Source organism: Pseudorca crassidens, chromosome 2 (genome assembly GCF_039906515.1).
Source record: "Pseudorca crassidens isolate mPseCra1 chromosome 2, mPseCra1.hap1, whole genome shotgun sequence".
Classification (NCBI taxonomy): Eukaryota; Metazoa; Chordata; class Mammalia; order Artiodactyla; family Delphinidae; genus Pseudorca; species Pseudorca crassidens.
The window spans coordinates 60215939-60243874 of record NC_090297.1 but is presented as its reverse complement, the minus strand read 5'-3'; the positions used below and the strand labels follow the sequence as shown (position 1 = coordinate 60243874).

Genomic DNA, 27936 nt, shown 5'->3' with positions numbered 1-27936 from the left:
GCAAGTATTGAAAATAACATTTATTTTAGCAGTACATTCTGAAAATAAATTACCATAGCAAATATGGGAACTGCTTTATGTTCCATCTGCCTGAGAGTTTCATCTTGGTTTTCCTGTGGGCTATTCAAAAAATTACATAAGATCTCCTGACTAAATAAGGGAAGGGGATTAGGGAGAGAAAGATACAAAGAAATATAATGTGATTTTTTTTTTTCCCATTCATCAAATCCTTTCACTAATGTAGCTATCATAAAGGTCAGTTGACCTGCATACCTGGGCATTATTTAACCTCATTACTTTACATGTGCAAAACAAGTGTGCAAAGAAAAACACCTATGTATGTCTATACAGAGACATAAAACCTGAGTCACAATAAAAAGTTTTTAATATAAGAAAACATTTCTTAATGTAGGAAAATAATTTCTAAAGGGCCAAAAATACCTTTATACAATATAATCTGCTAACTTTAAAACTCAGTGTGCATAAGCATCACATATTTTTTAAGACCCAACAAAAAAAGAAATCATTTACAGTTTTCTTAACTATAGCTTAGATACCTATATTTCAATTTCTAACATCTATTTTCATTCCCCTGAATTCATTAACTTTTCTAAAAGAAAAAAGTTAAAAGCACATTCAAATATGAGGACTGTTTAATTTCTGATGAACAGTTCCTTCTTTTTTCTAAATATTGAGGACATAGGAGATTTGGGGTTGCTAGGCATATAACTTAATGTCAAGCCACAAAGGAATTCTAAAATTCAAAAGAAAATATGTAATAAACATTACTTGGAAAAATATTTTGTGGATAGAGTTGGGCCAAACTCTGCATGAAGCCATTCTTATTTGCAGGCTCCCTTTCTGCAGATGATTCACTCTTAAAAACTCCTTTCCCTACACACCCATTTCCTTAGCTTTCATTTTATTTCATTTCCTTAGATTTCCATACTTAAACCCTGGAATTGTGCCGACTGAAGCTCCATGGTTCACATTCAGCCACAAGGTACAATGTCTTCTTCACTTAACTAAATCTTTATCTCTTCCTCTTCAGGAGCTCAGTTTTCTGGGATGACTCCCTGGCCCGCTCTCACGTACCGCTTTACTTATTAGGAAAAAAAATCTGTTTAAGTGTCCCTACTGTCTTATCACTAGACACTGATTTAAGGATAATTCAAGACATACTTATCTCCTGGGCTGTATACATCTCAGATGCATACTGAGAAAATTTTATAGAAAAATGAGGGCAAGTTGCTTCTCCATCTGCCCCTAGATGACATTGTCATTAATTATGCATTTATGTCAGGTAAGTCACTGACAGAACAGGAAGCCATCTGAACCCAAAGGTTCAATCCTTGCTTGCCTCTGTAGTTGGATATAGGGCCCTGGCCCTTTCAGTACTTGTATGGACAGGTGAAGGGATTCTGGACAGTGTCCTTGAATGCTGACTTTCCTCTCTGGGGTCAGCAGGCCTGGTTTGGGGAATAGGGTGGGAAGTGCATGTGGTAGTGTAAGGGATTAGAGGCATTAACCTAGGGAACTGTACTCTTGCTGCCTTTTTGTATGACACTTGCCTGAGGGTCACTGGAAGGATTTTGTATTGTGCAGAAGGCTAAAAGCAGAGTCACACTTTCTCTGCCAACAGACTTGTTACCATGGGAACCAATGCAGAAAAATGAAAAAATGACAAGAAGCTGAGAATTAAATGTGGAGAAAATTGATAGTTGGTTTCAACATGGCAATTTGAGCACTTGAGATTTAAACAGGATGTTCCTTGTGTGGCCAGACCAATGAAAATGGACAAAATGACGTGCTGGTCTCTGGTCCTGGAGGCTATCTGGGGAATGCAGGAAGAAAGCAGTAAGCGTGCTGTAGTTTGGATAAGGGGGACTCCGTAAAATTCAGATCCATCTCTGGTGATGTTGAGCTCTTCAGCCCAAATGTTAAATTAACCATATGATCAAAGGTGCCCTTCAAAAGACATGTCCATGCTTAGCTTGATAAATGAAAGCAGCCTGCTGTAACAATTCTCACCTTTCCAAAGCGAACACACACTACCTGACAAGAGTATAGCATACCTAATATGTTATTGCTTGAAAATCTTCCCAAATATTAAAAAACAAAAACCAAAAGACACAGCTTTCAAATCTGTGGTCCCTCTCCCCCCTCCCCCCAACAAGGCAGCTAATTAACACAGAATTTAAATTAGTTTTCTTTAGGAAACAATTATTTCACTTTACCTGATACAAGTACTCTTGTGTACCCTCCTTTGTTATTCTGGAGTGGATAATAAACTGATCAAACCAGATGAGGATTCCAAGACAATTTGTAACAAGGACTTGGAGTTTCAGCCTAATCTGAGAAAGCAGACCTACATATTGCACTTTTTGGAGGCTCCAGGGAGACACCTGTCCTGTCCTCTAGCTTCCCAAAAGGCTACTTTCTGAAATCCTATGATTAATGCCTCATTTCCTGTGACCAGCCTTTGGCCCATATTTAAATGTAATTCCCCTGAGGAGATGAGGGAAGGTCACACTATAGAGGACTTGATTTCACCCTTCCTGGAGAGCTAGTTTTCAAGTAGTAGTGAAACCCTTCACCTGATCCACCCTCCTAACAATTAAAAGCTAAAAGCAACATCACCCAGGAAGTAGGAGACAAGCCATTATTGTATAGTTGTCTTTGGGGTATGTCTAACTTCAAATGGTCTGAATAAAATACGCTGTTTGTATGGTTTAAAGTCCACTGGCCATAGATTTCACCAGAGATGCTTTTTTCTTTCTCACTAGTGACTTGCTGTTCTAGTTAGAATTCCTTACTGAATCCTTTGACAGTCTTAACAATGAGTTCTTGAAATGCTAGAAGCCCATTACATTTCTGTTTTTCCAAGAGTGCATACAGAGTTCTGAAATGCAGTAAAACACCTTATTTTCTACTACTTGCAGAGTTTGGAGGCAAACTTGATAGTAAACAGAAATTTGAGTACAGTGTTCTTGCTTATGCTAAAATAACTTCTTATATCAATATTTCAGTGAGTTTCAGGATTTGAGACATCTATGTTTCTGAAGGTAGGAAGCCTTTAGAATAACCTGATGCAGGACTAATCTTTAAAGCTACATGAAGCACTAAGGACAGTTCAGCAGATCTCTTTCTGAAATAGGCAAATAAAATATAATAGGATCTTCACAAGCAGTAATGCCTTTGAATTTGACATATGATAAATAAGAGACTGCTTCTTTTAATTTCTTTTATCTCTAAAATCAGGCAGCAGATGCTTGGAGGAAGACTAAATGGTCTGCCTTAAACTAAAGAATGATTATCTTTTTCTGTGATTTTTTTTTAATACTAATTCTCTCACTGGTAGATCATACTTTGGACAAACTTGAGCTCTCCACCAGGCCAAGAGGCCACCTGACACTAATATATTTAATAGTTCTACAACATCCCTTCATTCTTCAGACAAGAATTTGAAACAGTTATAACACATCACATGATATATTGAGAATTTAAATTTGATTCCTTCATTTTTTTAAACAATTGATTTCCCTTCTCAATTTTTTTGAGGTTGTGTGATTCCCTGCTGTATCATGTACCATAAAGAGTTACAGACATAACTTTTACATAGTTTTCTCTAGTTTATCATACAGTTCAGCATATAGTTCACAAATAGCCAGTCTTGCCAATATTAGGACATTTATTGCTTTCAGCTACCACAAGTATTTGGAAATCAAAAAAGCTTAGTGGAATGATGATCTCTGCATGGAAGGCATATGATGAATAGGTCTAGAGATCTAATATGCATGATGACTATAGTTAACAATATTGTATTGAATACTGGAAATTTGTTAAAAGAGTAGATTTCAGATGCTCTCACCACACACAAAATGGTAACTATGTAAGGGGATGAGATGTTAAATAGATCAACTGTAGTTATCATTTCACTATGTATTTGTATATCAAATCATGTTGTACACCTTAAATATATGTAATTTTTATTAAAAAACTTAAAACAAAAGGGGGAGGCATCACACTCGATAGCTGTCCTTTCTGGATTAAGGTGAGGTGTTGACTAAATAAAAAGTTCAATTTAACAGAGCAGAAAAAGAAAAAAAAAGGCCTGTCAAACTGACCACTGACCATACATATATATGTAGATACTGGGCTTTTTTCAATACCTTTCAAACTTGATCTTAAGAAATATGCCCAAAGTGATATCTGTAGGTCAGAATCCCTCTGGTTAAGAATTTAAGAAGCATGATCTCATTTTCAAATTCAAGCGTGCTACACAGTCCATTGCAAATAGTTTTAATAAACTCCCATTTTCTAAGTTGCTGCACAAAGACACTAAATTGCTTCAAGGTTAAACCCACCGCTTCATCACCAAATGGCAGCTAATTTTCCAGACCATGGTTAAACTCATATACTTTTTGAAACCCCCTTTGTTATACAGTTGCTGTCCCATCTCTAGGCTAATCCTAACCTGAGTTTGACAATCCTTGATTTTAACCTCAAAGAGCAAGTAAAAACTCAGGGGTTTTGTTGCATATAAAACCATATCTGCTATTTCTCTTCAGAATCTCCTTCAGAATAACTTGTGGGAATTTAGATGGCTTCCACTTCTTAGTGCTTAAGAGATGTTGCCAGGGCAGCTGCAACGGTCAACACTTAGAGAAGGGTGCGGGCATTGGCCACATAGGTATTTCAGCTGTCCATCTAAATGGTATGTGTGAGAGTTGGTCTGTATCTGCATAGTTCTAGGCACTCTTTAGTTTTCTACTTTCTAGAAAATTTTATCATAGGTACTGCTCAAGTTGCATTTTTAACTGAACTCTAATGGGTCCTCTTCTGTTCTTAAACACAAAGAAAGCATCTTCCTAACATGAGGGTGTTTATTAATAGTCAAGAGTGTGATTTTTTCCTTATATATAGGTACATAAGTATTTAGAATATGCAAGTCCACTAAAAGTATGTACATTTGTTAAGGTGTTTAAAATACAAATTATTTTAAAGCAAAGATTTCAAGAGATGCTAAAGGTTAACTGTTCTATTCTCTCCTTTCCTGAGATCAGTCTCTTCAAGTGGAGCAGTAGGCCTTTGTTATCAGGCTTTGGTGCCCTCCCTCCAGGAAGGAAGAGATGCCCTTGATTTCTGACTTTGACTCCTAAGGGGCAGCCCCTAGGAAGGACAAAGACAGATGAAAGAGGAAAGCGAGAATTTAGCTAGCTTAGTGACCATCCCTCCCAGATATGATTTGTTCTAGACCATACTGCAGAGATTTACATTCTCACTGTCGCCTGAAACTTTGTCCTTTTTGGAAAAGAACATATATGAGGGATAGAAGCCTGCCTTCCTAAGGGAATAGAAAAAGATTCCTCATCCACATTAGAAGAACTTAATAAAGCTGAAAGGAAGCATTTGCCATTTTATTATGAGACAGAAAGTGATAATACACTGTTCTCCCCTTATATTTTGTACCTACACAGTAGCATTTATTAGACTTTTTATGTGTCTGTCTCTCCATTAGATTGTGTTTCTTGAGGGGAGGGACCATGGCTTATTTATATTTATATTTCCCTCTGTTCTCAAAATCTTTTGCTCATTAAATATGTTTATTAAATTGAATGCACAGGAAGAAAAAGATAAATTGTTTTAATCACTGATAATTTTTCTTAAAGGATAAACACATAGATTGGCTACAGGACAAATCTTAGGATAGTTCAGAGGAAGGCTTAGGAGGGAATTACTTAACCACCTCTCCAAGCTATAGATCTATTCAAACTTACATACAGGTCTGGATGAATATTCTAAATATGAGTGTATATTGTTGTGGGAGTGTAGGTGAATGTGCCGGGAATATTTATGGAAAGTTTAAAAAGAAAAGAAGACGTAGTCCCTTACCCTTCAGTAGTTTATGATGATCTAGGTCCCCAGGTCACCGGGATAGTAACTATCATTTTGGGGAAATATGTGAAAACCTAAAAAAAATAGTACCTGATATTTGTGTGTGTGTGTGTGTGTGTGTGTGTGTGTGTGTATGAGAGAGAGAGAGAGTCTTGAGTTTGAATTTTTCTGAGAAATGGTCACAAACAGATTTGTAACATTTGCTAGCAACATTCATGGTTTTATAAAGAACACAGAGTGATGGCCTGCTAGAGAATCTGTCTTGATCACAACTTAGCAATAAGTATTTTGCACATCAAGTGCAAAATACTTATTGCTAAGTTGAATGACACCACACGTAAGGCTGAAGATTTATGTCCAAAGACTTGCTATAAAAGATGGATAATTTAAAACAAACAGAAGGACAGCAAGTAAAATGTTACAAGTCAGGAACATAATGATAAAATAAAGGAAAAATCAAATTTGGAGATTGAGACTTGCCCACGACTTAACAACCTTTTCTTTTACAGGTGATTTCTGGCTTAATGAACATCACTAGAAGTAAGTGGAGTCTTGAATATGTCCATCATTCACTTACTTTACAGGGAGGTGACACAACTGGATAATCAGCATTCTGTTGGGAGGGGGGAGGCATGCAAGGAGTGTTGCAAAGGAATGCAGGCATTTTAAGCAATGGTTCCTCACAGCTTTCTTCTTCCCTCAGCTGCTTAGGGCTCCACACCCCAACCCAACCTTGGTGGTTTTCTCATTTGTTGTACCTAAAAACAGAGCTTCCCAACCTCTTTACATCATGGCACAGATAGAAAACGATCGTGTTTGTTCTGAATAATGGGGTATAGGTGTGTAAAATAAATAAGGCCGCTCCAAGCCCCAAGTGAAAGCAATAAGTTACAAGCCCCTGTGCTCTGAGGGGATCGATATCTCAGTACTTGTGGGAACTAAGCTGGCTGCTGAATGGAAAGCACTGACCTAGAAATTGCTCCCAGGAATACAAAATTAAGACTCTTCATACAAGATAAAAAATAATACTTTAGGTACTAGTTGATACCAAAAATCTAGAGATAGTCCAGTACCACAAGCATTAATAAACAAAGAAACAAACAAAAAACCACTATTGGAGTATAGAAATAGCTTTCAAGTAACTCTTCTCTCATTCTCAGTACAAATTCTTCCCAATTTACATTCTAATATTTAGTTCCAGATTCTACAACCAAACCTATCATGTAAAGCTTTTGGAAGTCTGAGAAGGGATGAAAAAGATGATGAAATAGAAAATAAGGCAAATAAAGCAAGCCAAAAGCTGTATTCAAAAGAATGAAACCATGGTGGACACCTTCTATATTTGCTTTAGAATGTGTGGCCATGTTTGTTTAGAAAATATTTTTCTCTTCTGAAAAGAGAAGAAGCGTACTTTGTAAGCAAACCCAAGATGGTGCCCTAAAATTGGCACATTTGAGGTCATAGAGAAGTTATAAAGCACCAACCGCCAAAGAAGGTTGACTGAATTTGCTAAGAACATACTGTGTTAGTAGTGGGTGATCATGTGGCCAGAGGAAACTGTTTCCTTTGGAGGAAAACACCAGAGGATTTAAATAGCTTTACATAGTCTTCGGGAAAGAACACTGTGTTTTCTTTCTACTTTTGCTTGGGTTTAAAAGAAGCAAAGATTAAATGATTGGCAGAGAAACACCATGAATAAGTAGGCCTTTGGTGGAATTAGTAAAGGGGAGGCTCAAACAAGGATGATGGCTAAGCTCTGAGAGTGAGGGTATAATTAGCTTAAAGAGGTAAACAGAAAATTTTGGTTTTTTAGAACAATGCTCTAGCCAGTAGAGGCCCTGAAGTTCCAAATGCCTAGGAACCAAAATAGCTTGAGGCCACAGGTCACCAGAGCTGCTCTGGGCTCTGTGCCAATACCCAGACATTCTGACTGAAAGAAGGGAGGTTGGGGGACATTTTAAACTACCCCTTGACTCTGATTATCACTTTATGAGACATAGTTTGAAATACATTCCATATTCACTTTACAATAAAGTAAAATCTGATTATAATATTAAGCTAATTATTTGTGCACATAGATAAAATGAAAAATTAGGAGTTTATGCTAGATAACTTGTTACTGCCTGATGTCAGCTAGAAATAAAGCTGTATACAGATATACACATATTCAGATGTGGACTAGTGTTAGAACTATATAGTCAAGGCTATATGCTAGGCACACTTAATTCCTGATGTTTAAGTTTTGGAGAGCTCATTTAAAAATACATATTTTAAATAATTTGTGGCAAATATCTTCCCACATATTTGGAATGAGCATATTTGAAGGAAACTCATTAAAATAATGGCAGATAAGGCACAAAATATTTGGAAAACTGAAGCTAATTAGACGATTAAACTGGCAGATGTCATAATTAAACTGAACAAATGGAACATCAGAATTTTAAATCACACATTCACCTGAGGCTGAGAGGGAGAGAGCAGTCTCTCTCTGTGATTGGGTACTAGGTGGTTGATACAACTGAGAGGTTTAGTCAAAAATTATAGAAACTGCTTAAAATAAACTCAAAGCTTTTAATTGTTTTTCTAGTATTGTTTAAATTTAGAGCTTTATTTCAAATTAATTCTCTCAAAAGAGTATGGAAAGGGGTGTTAAAAGTTTTATCAACAGTTTATTAATATTTTTTTATGAACAGTTATATCAGTACAACAGGTATAAAAATGGACTGTCCAGAGCGTGTGGTCATCCAAGCTACAGACTTGCTGACTTAGATATATAATATAGATATAAGGGCTCCATCTTGTGGCAGCTCTTCCAAACTGCAGACATGTTCCTAAAAAGTATGGATCGGTCCTTCTACGTACGAGGATACTATTGATATGCTAGACTTGAATCCAGTAATTTAAACAGAGGGTCTTATTGGGATGAAACATATGATTTGTTGCTTTATTAGGGTGGGTTACTGAGGGAAGCGGTAGCCTCTTCTCTGGAGGTTTAATTCCCTGAAGGTTAATAGATGAACCAGATCCTCTCAAGGTCCTTTTCTGTCTTATGATAGAACAATAATTTTCCTCATTTTCTCGCAGAACTTTTACCTATGGCTATATTGTTTGATATTGGCCTTTATTTCAGAAAAGTCCTATGGTAATTTTTTTTTTATGAGCTAAGTTTTCGTGATTTTCGTGATTCCCTTTACTGAGAAGTTACATGACTAAAAAAAATTACCCACTATATTACAAAAATTTTCTGGCATAAATAATGATTAAATGAAAGATATTTCTAATATATGCCTTATTTTTCATTTTGAATTCTTCTTTCTACTTCTGGAAGAGTATCAGGGAGGGCAGCTACCAAGAAGAGCTGAAAGATCACTCTTCCTGCCAGGAGGGGAGGGAGAGGAAGGGAATTCTGGGGCTGGCTGAAGGAGGGGTGTGGTCACCGGGAGACCAGAGGGTGTGTCTGAATTGGGGTCTGATCTCTGCCGTCCAGTTTCTTTCATTCCTCTCTACCAGCCTTTTGTCTCCATTCTTTTCCCTTTCTCATTCTTACCCCCTTAATGACTTAATTTCTCCCCTTCATCCAGCCTGTTCTTACTCTTCCTCACTTTTCTAAAATACTCTTACTGAACATACTTAAAGAACTACTATTCTAAAATACTCTTACCCACTTATTACTCACTTGTTACTCTCTCAATTAATATTAGCCTTTTCATTTTCACTTCATTTTTGTTCAAACAGAAATCGGCATTGTTTTCCTCATGTAAATATATAGACACTGGGCTATAAAACCAAGGTGTAGGCTTCTGGGCAGTTCGAGGCACCCTACTATCAAAGAAAATGAAGGAAGTTTCCATCAAGATATACTTAACGGCTCCTAGATACAAAATTTCATGAAAAGAAGCCCTAATCAGCCTGGTAGCAAGTTCTCCTCATATAAAGAAATTAAAAGGCAGAGGCAGATGGAGTAATTAGTATTTAGTATTATTATTAGTAGTATAAACTAAACAGTAAATGAGAAATGGATTTAATGTTTGAGACGATTTCACTCAATTCTGTATTCAATTTTCTATGAAACCCAAATAGAAAAATATGGAAAATACCATTGAGAGAAAGCTAAGAAAGAAACGCTTTATTTCCAAGGAAAGCAAGATACTGTGAGGTAATAAAGAAACTCTGGTTAGGAGGTTACCAACCTAGTGTTCTTCTCCCTTAGACACTTTGTTTTTTTTTCAGGGACTGAATTATATTATTTTTGCCTCTAATGAAGGCAATGTATCTAATAAAGCCAATACCAATGGCAGTATAAATAGTTTTCTTTCTACTTTGAGATCAATAGGCCAGATTTTGACCTCTATAAAAGTTTGGGAGGGGGCGTGCGGTTTTATCAAGGTAACCAAATTTTCTGTGATCTATGTAAATAGTTCATCATGTTAATTTTAAAGCTTTTGCAGTGGCCTGAGAATTCTGGCTGGAGTGTATGACATTTCACTTTAAGGATGAATATGGTGGAATCTGTCCATGAAATGATCCAAAATGCAGTGTGAAAATATTGTTATGCTGAACTATGGCCAAAGGCCTGTGGACAGACTTTTCTTATTCTAGAACAGGCAGCATGAGGCAGTGGTTTCATTAAATTTTAGAGCTAAAATAGGATTGGGGATTCCCTCTTCTAACTACCTTTCCCTAGCCCCATCCCTATCACAACTTCCTTTACTATTGCCCACATCTCCAAATTTTAAATATAGCCTTGGCAAAGTAATCTACCAAGTCACAGTGTACAGGTGGAAGAACCTTAAGTATGGACCTAAAACCAGATCTAACGATGTACTTTGTCTCCTTAGTTCACAGCATTGCTTCACCTCTCCAGGCCTCGGGCCTCTGGTAAAATGAGGGAACTGGGCTTAATTATCTCTAAGCTGCCTGTAAGACCAAGACCATGGCACTAAAAGTTCAACCTTATGCACTCATTTCTCTGAGTGCATATTTCTGGCATCAATCTGCATGACTCCTTCGAAGAAAAGAAGACCCAAACAAATCAAAAGGATAGATATGATGTACTCCAATTCAGTGAACAAAAGCCATTTCTTAAACTTTTTGGACAGTGTTAAGGTCCTTAGAACACATAAAAGGGAAATTAAATACAGCTGTTGAAACACAGCCCAGTAACCTAAAAGGTCTTAGAAGAAATGCTAAAGAGGAGAGGAGGATTGGGTTAAAAGGGAGAATTGAAGAAAGAAAAATTAGGAATGAACTGAGAAAATGAAAGTTTCATGGTTTAAATTTATTATGTAAATTGAACATCAACTTCCTGTTAATTCAGTATTTATTAAATGTGTTTATGTGCCAGGCCTATCATCCACTTAATCATTGTACAAATATTTATTGAGCATCTACTATGCATCTGACACTATGACAGGCACTAAGGATACATACTAAAGAAAACCAGATGTGCCCTCTCAAAGTTATTCTGTCTAGAATGCCTCTTTTAAGTATTGTCTGGTCCTCTCAAGGAGCACACAGGTGATAGGAGAGGAAAGAGCAAATATATATCAAACCTCTATGATTGTTGATAGAATGTGGTAAGTACTGTAAAGCATACAAAAAATAATATGATGGTATTAATATGAGGGAGAGAAATTTCTTCCAATTAAGATTAGGGAAAGTTTCATGGTGGTAATGTTTGAGCTGGACCCTGAAGGCTGCATATAATTTTGATAATGTAGAAAGAGAATGGGGAGAGGAAGACATTCCAGTAGAGGGATCATTATGGGCAAAGTTTGAGATTAGAAAGTACTCAGTGAAAGGAAGGATTTTTAGGTGTCTAAAACACTGAGTATGTATAGATTGGGTGAAGAAAAACAAGCAATTCCTAGATTCAGGTAATCAGACTTTCCTTGGAAGAATAAATAGATGTCTATGATATGTGAATATGTGTGATCCTACCTCATGCAAACAGTATTTTCATGGGCTGGGCTGAACAGCGCACAGTGAAAATACTCTTCACCACACTGAAGGAACTGAAGTAAATAAACATGAAGTGCAGCCAGATGAATGAATATTCAACTCATTGCATTTCTGAGGGGGTCACTCTAATATCCGACCCTATGGACTCACATGCTTCCTGACAGTCTATAAGAGGCAGTGGTCATAGGGGGGACTCTTTGGGGGCATTCAACATAGAAGAATCTCTTCAATCAAACATGCCAAGCCTTTTAAAATACTGACTTCTATCTCTTTCCTCCATCATGTCAGAGGCATATAGACACAGTGCTGAGTCAGGTTGAGGGACATCATTTTTTCTAATAGTCTCTCTCTTCTTTGGAGAGAAAAATTTGGCAAAATTCTCTTTCACAGATTTGAAGGATTATAGCTGCTCTTTATCTCGTCCAGTAAGGCATCCACTCTTGCCACTTCTAGCCTGTCAAATATTGTCCTAAGTCTTGGAAAACATTCATATGGCCTCCCAAAGGCCATAGGACCCAGTGGGGAGACCTATCTGTAGCTCCAAATGGAGAAACCATGCTCAAACCCAAAAGAGATTTGACTAGATAAAGATGCTGCTTCCTTTTGCAATACATGGGCTGAGGGCAGGGACAAAGGAACTCACCATATGGCCTTGCATTGTCTTTGATCTGGAAGTTCTCTCATCTTTCCACTTAATTGTGAGATTTCTGTGCCGAGGACACCATGTTACAGCCCTTGCAGTGCCTGGTATGTAGTAGATGCTCAACGAATATTTATTAACATTGCATTTAATGTTTTTGTTATATTCTTCAATAAAATGTCCCCAAATGTTTTGAATTTATGAATGACATACCTTAGGCATCTAAGATTCAGCTACAGTAACTGTTTTCCTATGGAGGAATTGTGGAGATTGGTGATGAAAATAAGTCTCTGTACTAAGATATTTTACTCTAGGTACAGAGATACTTGACTCTTTGTAGGCTGCTTACTCATCATGTTATTTTAAAGCAGGAAAAAAACTGGCACAAATAATACAATTTGTGTTTGTGCAACAGTGACAGTTTTAAGAAAAAAATATTTGTATTTTCAAAAGTAGAGAAAGGTTGGATGATTCATTTAACTTTTTTTCTCAACACCCTTTCCTACACACGTTGAAAATTATGCTAGCTTAAAGAATGAAACATTTTAAAATCTCCCTCCCCCCTCCCCAAAAAAAGGGCAAGGCCTACAACCTCAAGAGTCACAGGATTTCAGTGCTTTCTACATAAACACTGCTTGAATTTCACAATCTTCCACTCTGAGGTGCTGCTATTAACAAAAACAAAATTAGGCAAAAAAGTGAGTTTTGCAGCCCAGGCTAATTTGGGGAGATATTTGTGTGGCTGAAGAGATACCCTTCCCATTTGTGCCTGCCTTACATCCAGGTCCACTTCTTATCTTGTTCAGTGCTCAATGGGTTGTTACAAAGCATGAGCTGACTGTTACACAGCAAAATCCAACAGGGGAAACACTACCAGATAAAGTAATGCTTATAAAGTTGGAGCCAGTGAATTATTTTCCTCTCTTTTTACTTCCCATGGAACTGCTCTCAGGGAAGATTATGATAATCACATAGTTAAAAGCCCAAAGGCTTCAATATTCCTAGGTTTTCATTTACTCTTTTTAATCAAAACTTAGAGTGGACTTTTCCCCTCCATTTATCAGAAATCTCGGAATTCTCCAAAGTAAAAGTTGTACAATTTATACCCTCACAGGATAGTGTTTCCAAACCATTCTCTTGCAGACAGTGTCAAAGGTGAAGACGATTGCAACCTGTCCCCATAACAATCAGCTGGGAGCCTCAGAGAGAGTCCTCAATACCGTAAAGTTCAACATTTTAAAAACAGAAGTGGAAACAGTTCTACTAAGGCATTGCCACCTTCACGCTTGTATACAAGCTTTGTTCGATGTTGTCAGACACATAAGTGCTTTCACCTTTGAGTCTTTGTTAATGCTACTATTCCAAGTTCCTTGATCACCCAAGAAAGTTCCTCCCAAACTGGGAGCTGGAACCATTAGCTGATACTCAGGGGTCTCCAAACAGAACTCTAAGGGGGCCTCTTATTCTTGTGTCAGCAGGATAGAAGAAGTCATTTACTGCCTTTGGAACATCATGGGGAGTTGAAGGAATGGATGTACAGCAGCAGCAGCAGTGAGGAAGAGAGGTCAGTTTTGCATACTAGAAACACAAATGCCCCCCAGAACGTTCAGAATATAACTAGAAAATTTGATTGTATCTGCCTTAGTTTTATACAGTGGGGTGTTTCAAAAAATATTCTCTGAATAGTTTAGATCAAATGAAGCTGAAAGATTGCATAGGAGAGCTGATACACAGGATCTCCTATAATATTGCCCTACATGCTTTCTTTGGTGCACATTTATTTTTCCACAGCCCACATTCTATTTTCTTGCTATAATGTACACTTGGGGGATGGTTTTGCTGAGCAATGGGGGAAATACTCTGGGCCAAGTCAGGATGCTTTTCTTAATGGAAGGTGTATTGCTAAGGAAAAAGTTCATGCAAGTGATTTTGAATCTGAAGATTTCCCCCCAATTCCCAGATGATCAGGTAACTACAACCATAAGAGAGGGCACATCACCAACCCAGTGTCTGAACATTTTATTAAGCCTCAGAATGATTTAGCATTTCTGTGAGAGGAACTTTACTGGACACTCAGCCCTACTTTTCTTGATACTACATGAACGACTCATCTTCTTAACTTACTAGGTTTCATTATTTGCATAACTTTTTACTGACCCAGTATTTCAATAAACCTGCTGTTTGGTCAGTATATCAGGAATCAGTTGAATATGTTGTCTGATTGAATTTACCAAAGATTTACAGTGGTGGTCTTATGCCAACGCGGCTTTTTATCTGGTTATGTTGTATTGCCCTTTGATAAGAGGGTATTCGTCAGAATACACCTTCTTGATCTGTGTGCCAGTGAGGGGCAGAAATTTACTGAGGACAGCATTAAAAGCCAATGGAAAGACAAGTTGGCAAACACACTATATTTTCCAAAGCTTTAAATTGTGGTGGAGATATTAAATCAATTTTATGAATAAAAGTAAAATGTTTTTCTGGCTTCATCAATTATTTTGCCAAATTCAGATACTTTTCACCTAATATATGAATATATAAGACTAATTTCTTCAAAGCCTTCCTCCCTTTGAATATTCCCTCTCTTTAGCTCTCCCAGTAAAAGGTATTTCAGTCCTGCTTTTAGAAAGTAATTATATTAGTGATATATGTGTAATCATCTTTAAGATTAAGAACAAATTAATGCTGATTTGTCACCCTCTCTTTAAAACTGCTTTCCATCCCCAAAACACAATCCAACATAAGGCCCCAAAACAACCAGGGCTGTTTGACATCTATGTAATTACAATTCTTATTAACTGGAACACATATATTTTATAGATTTCAATGAACAATAAATTAGCATGATATACATATTTGTATGTTATATTGACTTTCAAAATGCCTTGTCAAAAGTACCCTTTTATTTTAAAATTGTTATGTTTGTTTAGGTAGCTTGTGTTGTCTGGCAGGCTGGAATTATCATAATAGAGCTTTTGTGACAATGTATGATAAGCCATGTAAATAGTTTTAAAAACTGTCCACTAATGCCAATTTGGCTTGCAAAATCTGCAGCAATTCTAATAATAATTTTTAGTGCTTATTCTTTCCACCTCTGATTTTTCTCATTCCCGTCTGTTAGGTACAGGACAGCTTCCTCAGCAGAAAGATTCCAATAAAAATCAAAGACCAAGGTGAGTCTATTGGAGTCATCATGAATTCCACTCCTTTTTTGTGGTTGTTGTTTTTTCTTTTTTTTAAAGGCACACCCTTAACTTTTGTTTGTTTGTTTTTGTTAACGTAAACCAGATTCTAATTTCAGAAAGTAAAGCCAATTATCCGAAAAAGGCAATACTCAGAAATCAGTGTATTATTGGTTTTGGTCACCCATGGAATCAATTAGACTTTTTTCCCCTGTAAGTGATCAGTGATTTTTTTCAGTCCACCTAAAAAAAAAAATACCTCTTTTCAATATTACCTGCCTTTTTTCAGTATGCAGCATGGCAGTACAATTGACAATGAGGTGCTTTGGCACATCAGATTTCTTTTCCAGTTGGTCAGGGATCCCTTTTCTCTTTTCCTCATTTCCTGAGAACAGGAAGGATTAAAGCATGGCCCAAGACAATGTTGTCACATTAGGAGTGTAGAGGTGTTTACTAGGATTATGAGCGTCTCAGCTTGGCCTCAGAAGCATCTCCTGAAGCCCTGGGTTTGATGTGGAAACCTGACATAAGAAAAAAGACTTGGGAGGTCCTTTATCTGGCTCTTCTCCCACCTCTCCCATAAAAGATTAAACAAAACTAATGGGATGATTGGAGGTGCTTCATTGCCACTGAACTACTCCCATGGGTTTGTTTTCCCTTTAAGTGATCTTGTGAGGCCAGTGAGGGCCTCTATCTTGATTTTCCAGTGGCTGGATATGGTGGTTTGGTGTGAGGTTTTGACAAAGAAAAAATTAGGCTCTGAAAGACATTTCTCATCAGAAACTGTCAATATATTAAAATGCATTTAAAAATTACTTCTGGGAAGCATATTAAAGAGGCCAATCATTTAATCATTTGCTAAATGTCAAAGCCTACAAAATCATAGTATAATGTCACTCTGACATAAAGCAACATCAAAATTAGCGCCTCATCTATAAAGTGAAGTATCATTTGCCTTCAAGTGACAAATTCTATTGCCAAAAAAATACCACTGTACTTCTAATAAGTGACACTCATTTTAATAGACCCTACAAAAATACAATATTTTCAATGTCCCCATAAAACAGTAACTTACAAATATTACTCTCAGAGCTTTGGTGACATCAATATGTGACACTTGTGAAAATCCTAACAAAATACTTGGAACACTAGCATGTAAAGTAAATCCATTATATATATTTTAAAAAAGACAGCTATGTGAAAATATGAGAGAGAATGCATATAACCAACTCTGGGAAATTATTCTGGAATTTCAAATTAATATTTTAATCAAATTAATGACTAATATATAAAAGAAATATTTTAAAGGATTATAAAATGAATTTTGATCATTTATAGAGAAAAACATTTCCAATGTAAACATAACTAATTCTATACTAATTATGCTAATCTTTGTTTTCAGTGAGACAATTTAGAACTGTATATACTTTGAAACTTTGGGGGAAAAAAGGTATTTTCTCTATTTCTGCCCTCAAAAGCAGACACAGAAATTAATAATACAGGTAGACCAAGGCTCTGAGAACTTATATTTGAAGTTTCATATTTAATTACCAAAGGTTTTTATCACTCACCATAACTTTCTAACAATAGTCTTTCTTAATGATAAATTTTATCAATACCCCAAACTCATTTTAAATGATTTAAAAGTAGCAAATTGGATAAAGCAACACACAAATAAATTCCACATTTACAAGTAAAGAAATCACAGGGGCTACAGTTTATAATCAACATAAACTTGAAAGAAATAAAGCAACACCTTTCCTGCCACCCATCATTCACTGCTTACATTTGGGGTGAAAAAGATTTATCTACAATGACCTTTAGTCTGTTTCTTAACTCTGCATGTTTTGTAATTAGCTAAAGGCATTGAACAAATTAGTTTGTCCTATTTTTGTTCAGGTCCCAGAGATTAATGGCTAATTTATGAAATATTTCACTCTGTGTTATGAGAATTTAGCAAATGAATATGGAACCAAATATAAACACTTTATACCATATGTACAGTTGCTTTCATAAGGCATTATCTTGTAATTTTTATTGAAAAAGGTTCAATATAGTAAAGTCTTATTTTAAGATATATTTTCTTTCTCAATCCGAGATGTTTAGTTTATGAAAATATTGTTTTTTCTCTATATTCTTTTTGTATATATGCCAACATGTACCTTGTGCTAGAAATATTTTATGGGAATTACAATTCTTTATATTTGTATTTTCTATATAAAGGCATATACAACTTTGAGGCAGTGTTTCTGATGGAGAGCAGAATTCGTAAAGAGCTTGTGTGTGCTTCCGTGCTCCGAAATTATATGAAATCCACTTCAAGAAGAAACTTATTTGATTAAAAAAAACAAAACAAAACCAAAACCAAAACTGCACCAATGCACAGCCAGAGGCTGACAGTTAAAATAATACATAACCACATGAACATCATATTTATATAGTTAACATTTTTAAGGATGACCAGTGCTAACATATAGTATTATACATTTGGCACTAATGTTTGCCATTGGTCCAGCAATTGGCAAAATTTGTTTCTATGTATAAATTTATTTTTGAACATTAGGTCTGGCTAGACGTATCTTCACTATTTATAAAAAATATTTAGACAGTAAGCTCACGTTGAATAACTAGGTCTACTGTGTTCTGGAAACTCTTCAGTAGTAATACAGCTTTTTCATGTTCCATATGTACAAAACTATGTCCATTTGCCTGTAAACACACAAATAAAACAGGGCAATCAATGTAAGATACTTGTTTATCATATATCATTGTTTCTAACAATAAAATTCAAGGGAGTATTGAGCAACCAAGTCATGTGTTTTTAAAATTCACAGCAGAATTGCAATTATGGGAACAACTAATTTCACCCAGCTTCAACTCAATTTATTAATTCAACAAATATTTATCAAGTATCTAGTATATCCTACTTAGGATTGTCCTAGTATAGTCCTAGTCACTGTGCTAATCATAGAGATATACTGGTCAGTAACAGACAGATACATTTGAAATATGATAGTTGTTTTGTTGTTGTTCTGATTTGTTTGCAGGAACTTAGTTGAGATGGTTCGGAAGTGTTCATAGGACCACTGCCTTTTTGTTGCATAATCACTGATATAAACCCATCAACACGGTCAAATGTTTCACTCATGCAAACCATATAGTATAGTTAGATCTTATTTTGATCCACTGAAAAGTCCTTAATTTACATGTTTTTATATTAAAAAGATAATTTGTATTTCCCTCATTGTTGAATGCAAATATATTCATTATTTATAGCAGTGGTTCTCAATCCCATCCAGAAATGAATTAATTTCTGTGTGATCTAGATTCATCTTGTTATTTTATAAATGAAAGAGCTACACCTCAGAGAGGCCAAGCAACATGACTAAGGTCACACAGCTAAGCTAGGGCTGAGTCATCTGATACCATAATATTCTTACTATTTCTCTCAATACTTTACTGACATAATAACACTGCAATTGTTTCTAGTGATTTGAACTGATATTTCCTTGATCATGATAAAATAATCAACATTTTCCCTTTAAAATTGTTGCTATATCACCTCCTACCATAATTTTTTTCGTTACAGTGTTAGCAAAAGCTGTAATTCTCATTCAGATTCCTAACAGGTTTAATTTAACTTATTCTAGTACTGGTAAAAATAACATTTAGTCCTAAATTTGGATCTACCAAAATGCTAAATCTCTCATTCTTATAGTTTTAACTCTGGCTTAATTGTGTTGTTGTAGTTACATGTGAACTATCTCAAAAGTAGAAAGACTAAGTCAGACTATCTGCCTGGGCAATGAGACTTGAGAGGAAATAAAAAGGAGAAAACTTTTAGGGTAGAATCAATAGATTTGGTATCTGATTGGACAAGGGTATGAAAACAAACAAGAATCAAACTGTGATGCCATTAACAGAAAATGGAAACCTTGGAGGAGCAGCAGGCTTAGTTGGGAAGACAACGGAGTTTGTGGTACTGACGACACATGCAAGGAAAATGTTGCACATATATTTAGAAATAAGAGACTGGAGTTCAGGAAGGAGGTCAGGGTGGCAGCATTAGAAACAGAAGTTAGGTTTTTACCACACTCTGGTATTTACCACATGGAATGCTGAGAGAATTATCAGAGAATAAGTTTAAAAGGGAGCATTGTGAAAGAAGGGAAATCTAACTAGGGGAGCAGGATGGAGCCATGGCTTTGGATGTGTAGAATAGAACTTAAAGACAGTGTTTGCTGTTGACCTGGGCATCTAGGTAAATTTGTCTGAAGTGAGGGAGGGAAAGGTGAAACAGGGCCCAATCCTTTTTGCTAGAGGATGGCAGAAAGCAGATGCTAGCCTAATGGCTGAACTAAAGAACGAGGATACCAATGCATTGAGGGGAGCGAACAGGAAAACTGGCAGGAGGAGAACTGGAAAGGGGATCCTGAAGGGGATCAAGGTAGAGGGCTCATAAAGGTAGCAGGAAATCCACGAGGATCAGGTATTTCCTAGAGGCTTCAATTAACCCTAGTTTTCTGAGGCACAGAGGAAAGAGCAGAGAAAGAGCATAGCTTGATTAATTCTGTCCTGGAATCTGGGTCTGTTTCCAAGAAACAAGGCTTCAAGATGTTCAGACCCACAGTCCAGGTTCTGATTCAAGCTAGGGAGACTCCTTGTATAAATTAGCTTTTAATATTGCTTTAAAGCATTGGCTTTTAGTTGTCATGCTTTGTAAGTACAAATGATAGTTATATAGTTGGAAACACAAAGAGTTGATTTCCCAGAAGGAAATAAGCAGGTTGATAAATTAGACCACTGTGTCAAATAAACATTAGGACTCTACCTGTAATTCTAGTCCCCAGAAATGTTTTGGCTCTAAGCCAGAACTTGGGTGAATCTCAAGAGGCTTATTTAAAAGACCACAACTAGGGACTGCCTGGGAATGGCTTCAAATTACCGAAAGGATTCTGGAAGATCAGAAAGCAAATTATTTTAGAAAGTTTATTAAAGATTAAATGAGTTAATATATGTTAACTGCTTAGGACAAGGCCTGGAACACTGTAAACGATCAATAAATGTTAGCTACTACTATTAATATTACTTCACTATTACTTTCTTGAATTTAAGAAATACAATTTTCATTAAGCCATAAGAGTAGAAGGACGAAATGTCAGAGGAAGGAACTGTTTAGTTAACCTTAACTTTTTTTTAAAGATGAAAATGTGAGGATCAGAGAGTTACATGAAGTATCAAAGCTCACACAGCTAGTGGCTAGATGAGAATTTATGTCACAACTCTGTATCTTGACACAATTCGTTTCATTGGTGTTGTGAGGTTGAAACAAATGTTTTAGGTTCATTAAATTAATTCACTTGTTAAGATTAATTGCCCTATTTCTTTTTTTTATTTTGCGGTACGCAGGCCTCTTGCTGTTGTGGCCTCTCCCGTTGCGGAGCACAGGCCTGGGACGCGCAGGCTCAGTGGCCATGGCTCACGGGCCCAGCTGCCGCTCCGCGGCATGTGGGATCTTCCCAGACCGGGGCACGAACCCGTGTCCCTTGCATCGGCAGGCGGACTCTCAAACACTGTGCCACCAGGGAGGCCCAATTGCCCTATTTCTTGATATGGAACATTATGGTAGGCCTGATACCAGGGGAGGTAATGACAGAGGGGTTTGAATGGAAGGAGAAGATAGAATCTCAGTTCTAGAGAACTTTCATTTATATTCTTAGGACAGAAGAGCCAAGAGAATTTACATTGTATTTGTTCAAATGAATATGGCTATCTGGCTTACATCTTAGATGGTTCAGACAGGGAATCAGACAATTATGTTACTACATGTGTGCAGGGCTTTTCCAATTAACATGAAGTTCAGAAAAATCACAATATTTCAACTAGAAAGGTTTCATGGTTGTTTCATGTGTGTGAATAGAAGAGCTTAGGAAATAAAGGAGGATACTATTTAATATTAATTGCAGAGTATAAATCTGATGAAGCTTTGAAACGTAAATGCATATAATCTACATTTATGCATTTGACATTTTGAATATGTATATAACATAAATACAAAAGATGATTTGAAGAACAAATGTTAAATTAATAAAGTTTTAAAATATGTTGCCACATTTGGCTACATATGTTTTATATAAACACACAGACTATCATGGATTATAATAAAATGTGTGCAATTTTGAGGAAATTGCAACTTCAGTGAATGGCTTAAGTCAAAATGAAGTTAATAAGAAAACAATCTATGAAAGAAAAGATATTCTAAAAATTTTATGCTTCAAGAATGTATAATTAATGTATTTCTGGCTTTAGCTGATTTGAAGTATAAGGTTCATTTTACAATAGTTTTTATGTTTTTTCCAGAAGGTATCCTTCCTTGTTTTAATTCCACTTGACATCTGTGCCACAAAAGGTTTTTTAATTGCCCCTTTGCATGATTTAGACATGACAAGATGGAAGGTTAATGAAAATAACATTTGCAATTCTAACAAAAAGTACAGCTTTGTGATTACAGCTCATCAATTTACTGTAAAACGTACTCGGTTTCTGGATTTCATCCTCTTATTCCTTCCTGAATTTATCTTTGATTTTCTTCTGCTAAATATTTTGTTAAGTGGATAAATTATGGATGTTTATATCACAGAAATTCTCCAGAGGATGTTGTAATTCTCCCAGGAATTCTGTTGTATTCTTATTATTCCAAGCTCTAAATTTAAAAACTAGTTTCTGAGAAGGCTTGGCCACAAAATGGTGGGATTATCCAATAAGAAGGACAGCACGATTCTTTTAAGAATCCGAAAGAGAAATGGGATTAGAGACTTGGTGTATGATTTTGAATTGATTTAAACTAACCCTCAAGGGACAAACATTTAAAGGGCCAGTATACATGTATTTTGTATGTTAGATACAAAGGCAGTCCTTTGACTGCCTATAGCTCTTGCGATGAGGGAAAATGAAAATATACAGCAACCATCTTAGAGTTATAGGGCAAGCCTTCATGTTGTCTAATCCTGACAGCCAGAAATTATGAGACCAAACAGTGGGAATCTTAGGTAATTATATTTATGTTTCCCATTAACTACCTGGAATTATTTCCCATTGCAAAATTTTAATCTGCTAGAGTAGTCTCATTAAATATTAGGATATATTTAGGGCTGAGTATACTGTATAAGCAGTACTACAATAACTATATGCCAAGTCATTTGAAAAATTTTCCTATCAAAAAATCTGACCTACAGACCTTAAATTCTTAGAGAGTTCCAATGAAAAATTTACACTGCACTTTTAAATGTGAGGAAGTTTGAAGTCTCAAGTGGCTTTTACAGTAGTATTAAAAAAATTCATGGCAATAGAATTAGAAAAGAAAAAGGAGAAGTAACAACTGACACTGCAGAAATACAAAGGATCATGAGAGATTACTACAAGCAACTATATGCCAATAAAATGGACAACCTGGAAGAAATGGACAAATTCTTAGAAATGCACAACCTTCGGAGACTGAACCAGGAAGAAACAGAAAATATGAACAGACCAATCAAAAGCACTGAAATTGAAACCGTGATTAAAAATCTTCCAACAAACAAAAGCCCAGGACCAGATGGCTTCACAGGCGAATTCTATCAAACATTTAGAGAAGAGCTAACACCTATCCTCTCAAACTCTTCCAAAATATAGCAGAGGGAGGAACACTCCCAAACTCATTCTACAAGGCCACCATCACCCTGATACCAAAACCAGAGAAAGATGTCACAAAGAAAGAAAACTACAGGCAAGTATCACTGATGAACATAGATGCAAAAATCCTCAACAAAATACTAGCAAACAGAATCCAACAGCACATTAAAAGGATCATACACCATGATCAAGTGGGGTTTATCCCAAGAATGCAAGGATTCTTCAATATATGCAAATCAATCAATGTGATACACCATATTAACAAATTGAAGGAGAAAAACCATATGATCATCTCAATAGAGGCAGAGAAAGCTTTCAACAAAATTCAACACCCATTTATGATAAAAACCCTCCAGAAAGTAGGCATAGAGGGAAATTACCTCAACATAACAAAGGCCATATATGACAAACCCACAGCCAACATCATCCTCAATGGTGAAAAACTGAAACCATTTCCACTAAGATCAGGAACAAGACAAGGTTGCCCATACTCACCACTGTTATTCAACATACTTTTGGAAGTTTTAGCCAAAGCAGTCAAAGAAGAAAAAGAAATAAAAGGAATCCAAATCGGAAGAGAAGAAGTAAAGCTGTCACTGTTTGCAGATGACACGATACTATACATAGAGAATCCTAAGGATGCCACCAGAAAACTACTAGAGCTAATCAATGAATTTGGTAAAGTTGCAGGATACAAAATTAATGCACAGAAATCTCTTGCATTTGTATACACTGAAAATGAAAAATCTGAAAGTGAAATTAAGAAAACACTCCCATTTACCACTGCCAACAAAAAAGAATAAAATATCTAGGAATAAACCTATCTAAGGAGACAAAAGACATGTATGCAGAAAACTATAAGACACTGATGAAAGAAATTAAAGATGGTGCAAACAGTTGGAGAGATATACCATGTTCTTGGATTGGAAGAATCAACATTGTGAAATATCTATACTACCCAAAGCAATCTACAGATTCAATGCAATCCCTATCAAACTACCAATGGCATTTTTCACAGAACTAGAGCAAAACATTTCACAATTTGTGTGGAAACACAAAAGACCCTGAATAGACAAAGCAATCTTGGGAAAGAAAAATGGAGCTGGAGGAATCAGGCTCCCTGACTTCAGACCATACTGCAAAGCTACAGTAATCAAGACAGTATGGTACTGGCACAAAAACAGAAATATAGATCAATGGAGCAGGATAGAAAGTCCAGAGATAAACCCACGCACACATGATCACCTTATCTTTGATAAAGGAGGCAAGAATATACAGTGGAGGAAAGACACCCTCTTCAATAAGTGGTGCTGGGAAAACTGGACAGCTACAGGTAAAAGAATGAAATTAGAACACTCCCTAACACCATACACAAAAATAAACTCAAAATGGATTAAAGACCTAAATGTAAGGCCAGACATTATCAAACACTTAGAGGAAAACATAGGCAGAACACTCTATGACATAAATCACAGCAAGATCCTTTTTGACCCACCTCCTAGAGTAATGGAAATAAAAACAAAAATAAACAAATGGGACCTAATGAAATTGCAAAGCTTTTGCACAACAAAGGAAACCATAAACAAGACCAAAAGACAACCCTCAGAATGGGAGAAAATATTTGCAAATGAAGCAACTGACAAAGAATTAATCTCCAAAATTTACAAGCAGCTCATGGAGCTCAATATCAAAAAATCAAACAACCCAATCCAAAAATGGGCAGAAGACCTAAATAAACATTTCTCCAAAGATGACATACAGATTGCCAACAAACACATGAAAGAATGCTCAACATCATTAATCATTAGAGAAATGCAAATCAAAACTACAATGAGATATCATCTCCCACCGGTCAGAATGGCCATCGTCAAAAAATCTACAAACAATAAATGCTGGAGAGGGTGTGGAGAAAAGGGAGCCCTTTTGCACTGTTGGTGAGAATGTAAATTGATACAGCCACTATGGAGAACAGTATGGAGGTTCCTTAAAAACTAAAAATAGAACTACCATACGACCCAGCAATCCCACTACTGGGCATATACCCTGAGGAAACCATAATTCAAAAAGAGTCATGTACCAAAATGTTCATTGCAGCTCTATTTACAATAGCCAGTACATGGAAGCAACCTAAGTGTCCATCAACAGATGAATGGATAAAGAAGATGTGGCACATATATACAAGGGAATATTACCTAGCCATAAAAGAAATGAAATTGAGTTATTTGTAGTGAGGTGGATGGAACTAGAGTCTGTCATACACAGTGAAGTAAGTCAGAAAGAGAAAAACAAATACCGTATGCTAACACATATATATGGAAAATAAAAAAAAAGAAAAGAAAAAAAAATCGTCATGCAGAACCTAGGGGTAAGACAGGAATAAAGACACAGACCTACTAGAGAATGGACTTGAGGATACAGTGAGGGGGAAGGGTAAGCTGGGACAAAGTGAGAGAGTGGCATGGACATATATACACTACCAAATGTAAAACAGATAGCTGGTGGGAAGCAGCTGCATAGCACAGGGAGATCAGCTCGGTGCTTTGTTACCACCTAGAGGGGTGGGATAGGGAGGGTGGGAGGGAGGGAGACGCAAGCGGGATGAGATATGGGGACATATGTATATGTATAACTGATTCACTTTGTTATAAAGCAGAAACTAACACACCATTGTAAAGCAATTATACTTCAATAAAGGTTAAAATAATATTCATGGAATAAAACATAAATAAGAATTTCTCTTCTGTCTTAAATGCACACATGTACTGCAGCTTGAATGTTTCATGAATTCAGGCTCAAAAAAAGACATGGCAAAATAGAAAAGACTCAACTGAAGACTTTGTTCATTATTTGTATAGAAAGTCAGGCATGGAAATGGTAATAAATAGTAATCCTGAGGATATTTACTTGTTTATCTGCTTTGGCTTTAGAATGCCTGTTTTCTTCAAAACCAGCATGTGGAATGAGCATCTCTAAAAAATGACTTCCCTATCTTCGTTTGCAAGCAGTTCCCCAACTAGCTGCACTTTATTTCTGTACTTTACCACAAAAGGAACTGCAAAATCAGCCTCTCATTTTCAGGGAACTCTTTGTAGCCAGGTTGGTCTCTGTTTTGGTGGAGAGCTTGCTGTTAAGAGAAAACAGACTGGGAGTTGATTTTGTTGCGTGTTTGAAGTCAGCTTTTTTCCTGTCTCTCTTCCTCCATTTTCTGCTCTGTGTAATTTTGGGCACGTCTACTTCCTGGGCTAGGTGTGTAAAGGTAGAACTTTAGTTCTATTTCCTTGTTGCAGTGTTCACGTGGCTTGGCATCACACTTTGTACATTGTGGGCATTTAATGTATATTTGCCAAATCAGGGAATGGAAAATGTCATGCTAGCAGTAAAATTTGCTCCAGGAGAATCAGTGTTGTATAATGGAAAAGGCTCAAATGAACTATTTAACCTCTGTCAACAACAGATACCTTGCAGGGTTGTTGTGTGTTCTAAATGACACAAGATGGGTGCTTAATTGATGTTATTTTTATTTCAGCCAAATTATGGAAGTTAGAGCCAGCTTAATGAACTTAATTTGTCTTTATTGTTTTTCATGTTTCACTTAGTACCTAAATATTATTTTTTTTGATTTGCAAAAAGTATTTACTCCGTCTCTAGTTATCTGTGCTGAACTTTATACACTATGAACAAACCAAATGGATAAAGGTGTGCAGTGAAACTGGCATATAAAATCATACACATTTAAAAAACTATTTTTGGTTATCTTCTAACCAAATGCTATTTAAAAATATTTGCACATGTATTTTATCATTATAAGCAATAATTTCTCTGAACATTAAGAGTTACATGATGCTGAACCCACCCAACCCCCTACCCCCCCCACCTACCCCCCAACCCACCTTTCCCCAAACCTCTCCAATGTTTTTGATTTTAAACCACCAAATAAGATCAACAATAGAAAATTGTTAACTTATTTAGCCTTGTTAGGAAATGCTTTAGTGAAATTTCCAAATACTTTATTTCTTTAAGGGTCCCACACTTCATTTTAACCATAACACAAATTTCTCCTCTTTACTTTTTGTAGTCTTTTTTGGGGGGAAATTTTAAAGAATTCAGAGAAATAAATGTACTCTAACCCATTCTTAGTGACTCATGATATTAATTATGAACATGAACACTCTCTGGAATGAAGCCGTGGACCCAGTTAGTTGCTTCTACTAGAGGTATTCCCCTAAGTGTGCTCTGTGGAAGTGGCTAATTGACGTTGTTGGTCAAGAGGGCTGCATGGTTAAATATGTTGGGATATATCATTTTGTACGATTTTTCAGGTTCTTAATATGCTTACAATGTAGAGCCCCTGCTCTGCAACAAGAGAAGCCACCGCAATGAGAAGCCCGCACACCACAACGAAGAGTAGCCCCATTCACCGCAACTAGAGAAGAGTCCATGCCCAGCAACAAAAACCCAACTCAGTCAAAAATAAATAAATAAAATAAATAAATTTATTTAAAAAAAGGCGCAACATATCAGGTTTGTTCGAATTATCATCTCTTTGATTATTCTATTTTGGTATCTTCGAGATATAGCCATAGA

At 36.3% G+C, this 27936-nt stretch overlaps 1 protein-coding gene and 1 long non-coding RNA gene across 6 annotated transcripts in view; one reads left to right on the top strand and one right to left on the bottom strand.

The window, feature by feature from the left end:
- Positions 1 to 5: 5 nt before the first annotated feature.
- On the top strand, positions 6 to 27809 carry LOC137218864 (uncharacterized). The gene is made up of 5 exons (XR_010940894.1): positions 6 to 1003; positions 6408 to 6438; positions 13978 to 14063; positions 15621 to 15672; positions 27672 to 27809. It is a non-coding gene; the product is annotated as an uncharacterized lncRNA (long non-coding RNA).
- Positions 14529 to 27936, bottom strand: part of LRRC7 (leucine rich repeat containing 7) — a 501952-nt gene continuing 488544 nt past the window's right edge. For 3 of the 5 annotated variants that reach the window (XM_067726544.1, XM_067726541.1, XM_067726540.1), the window contains one exon: positions 14529 to 18390. In XM_067726544.1, the coding sequence (XP_067582645.1) occupies positions 18283 to 18390 (108 nt within the window). In that variant the 3' untranslated portion in view covers positions 14529 to 18282. The remainder of the gene's footprint in view (positions 18391 to 27936) is intronic. The other 2 variants (XM_067726539.1, XM_067726538.1) reach the window with 1 other exon arrangement.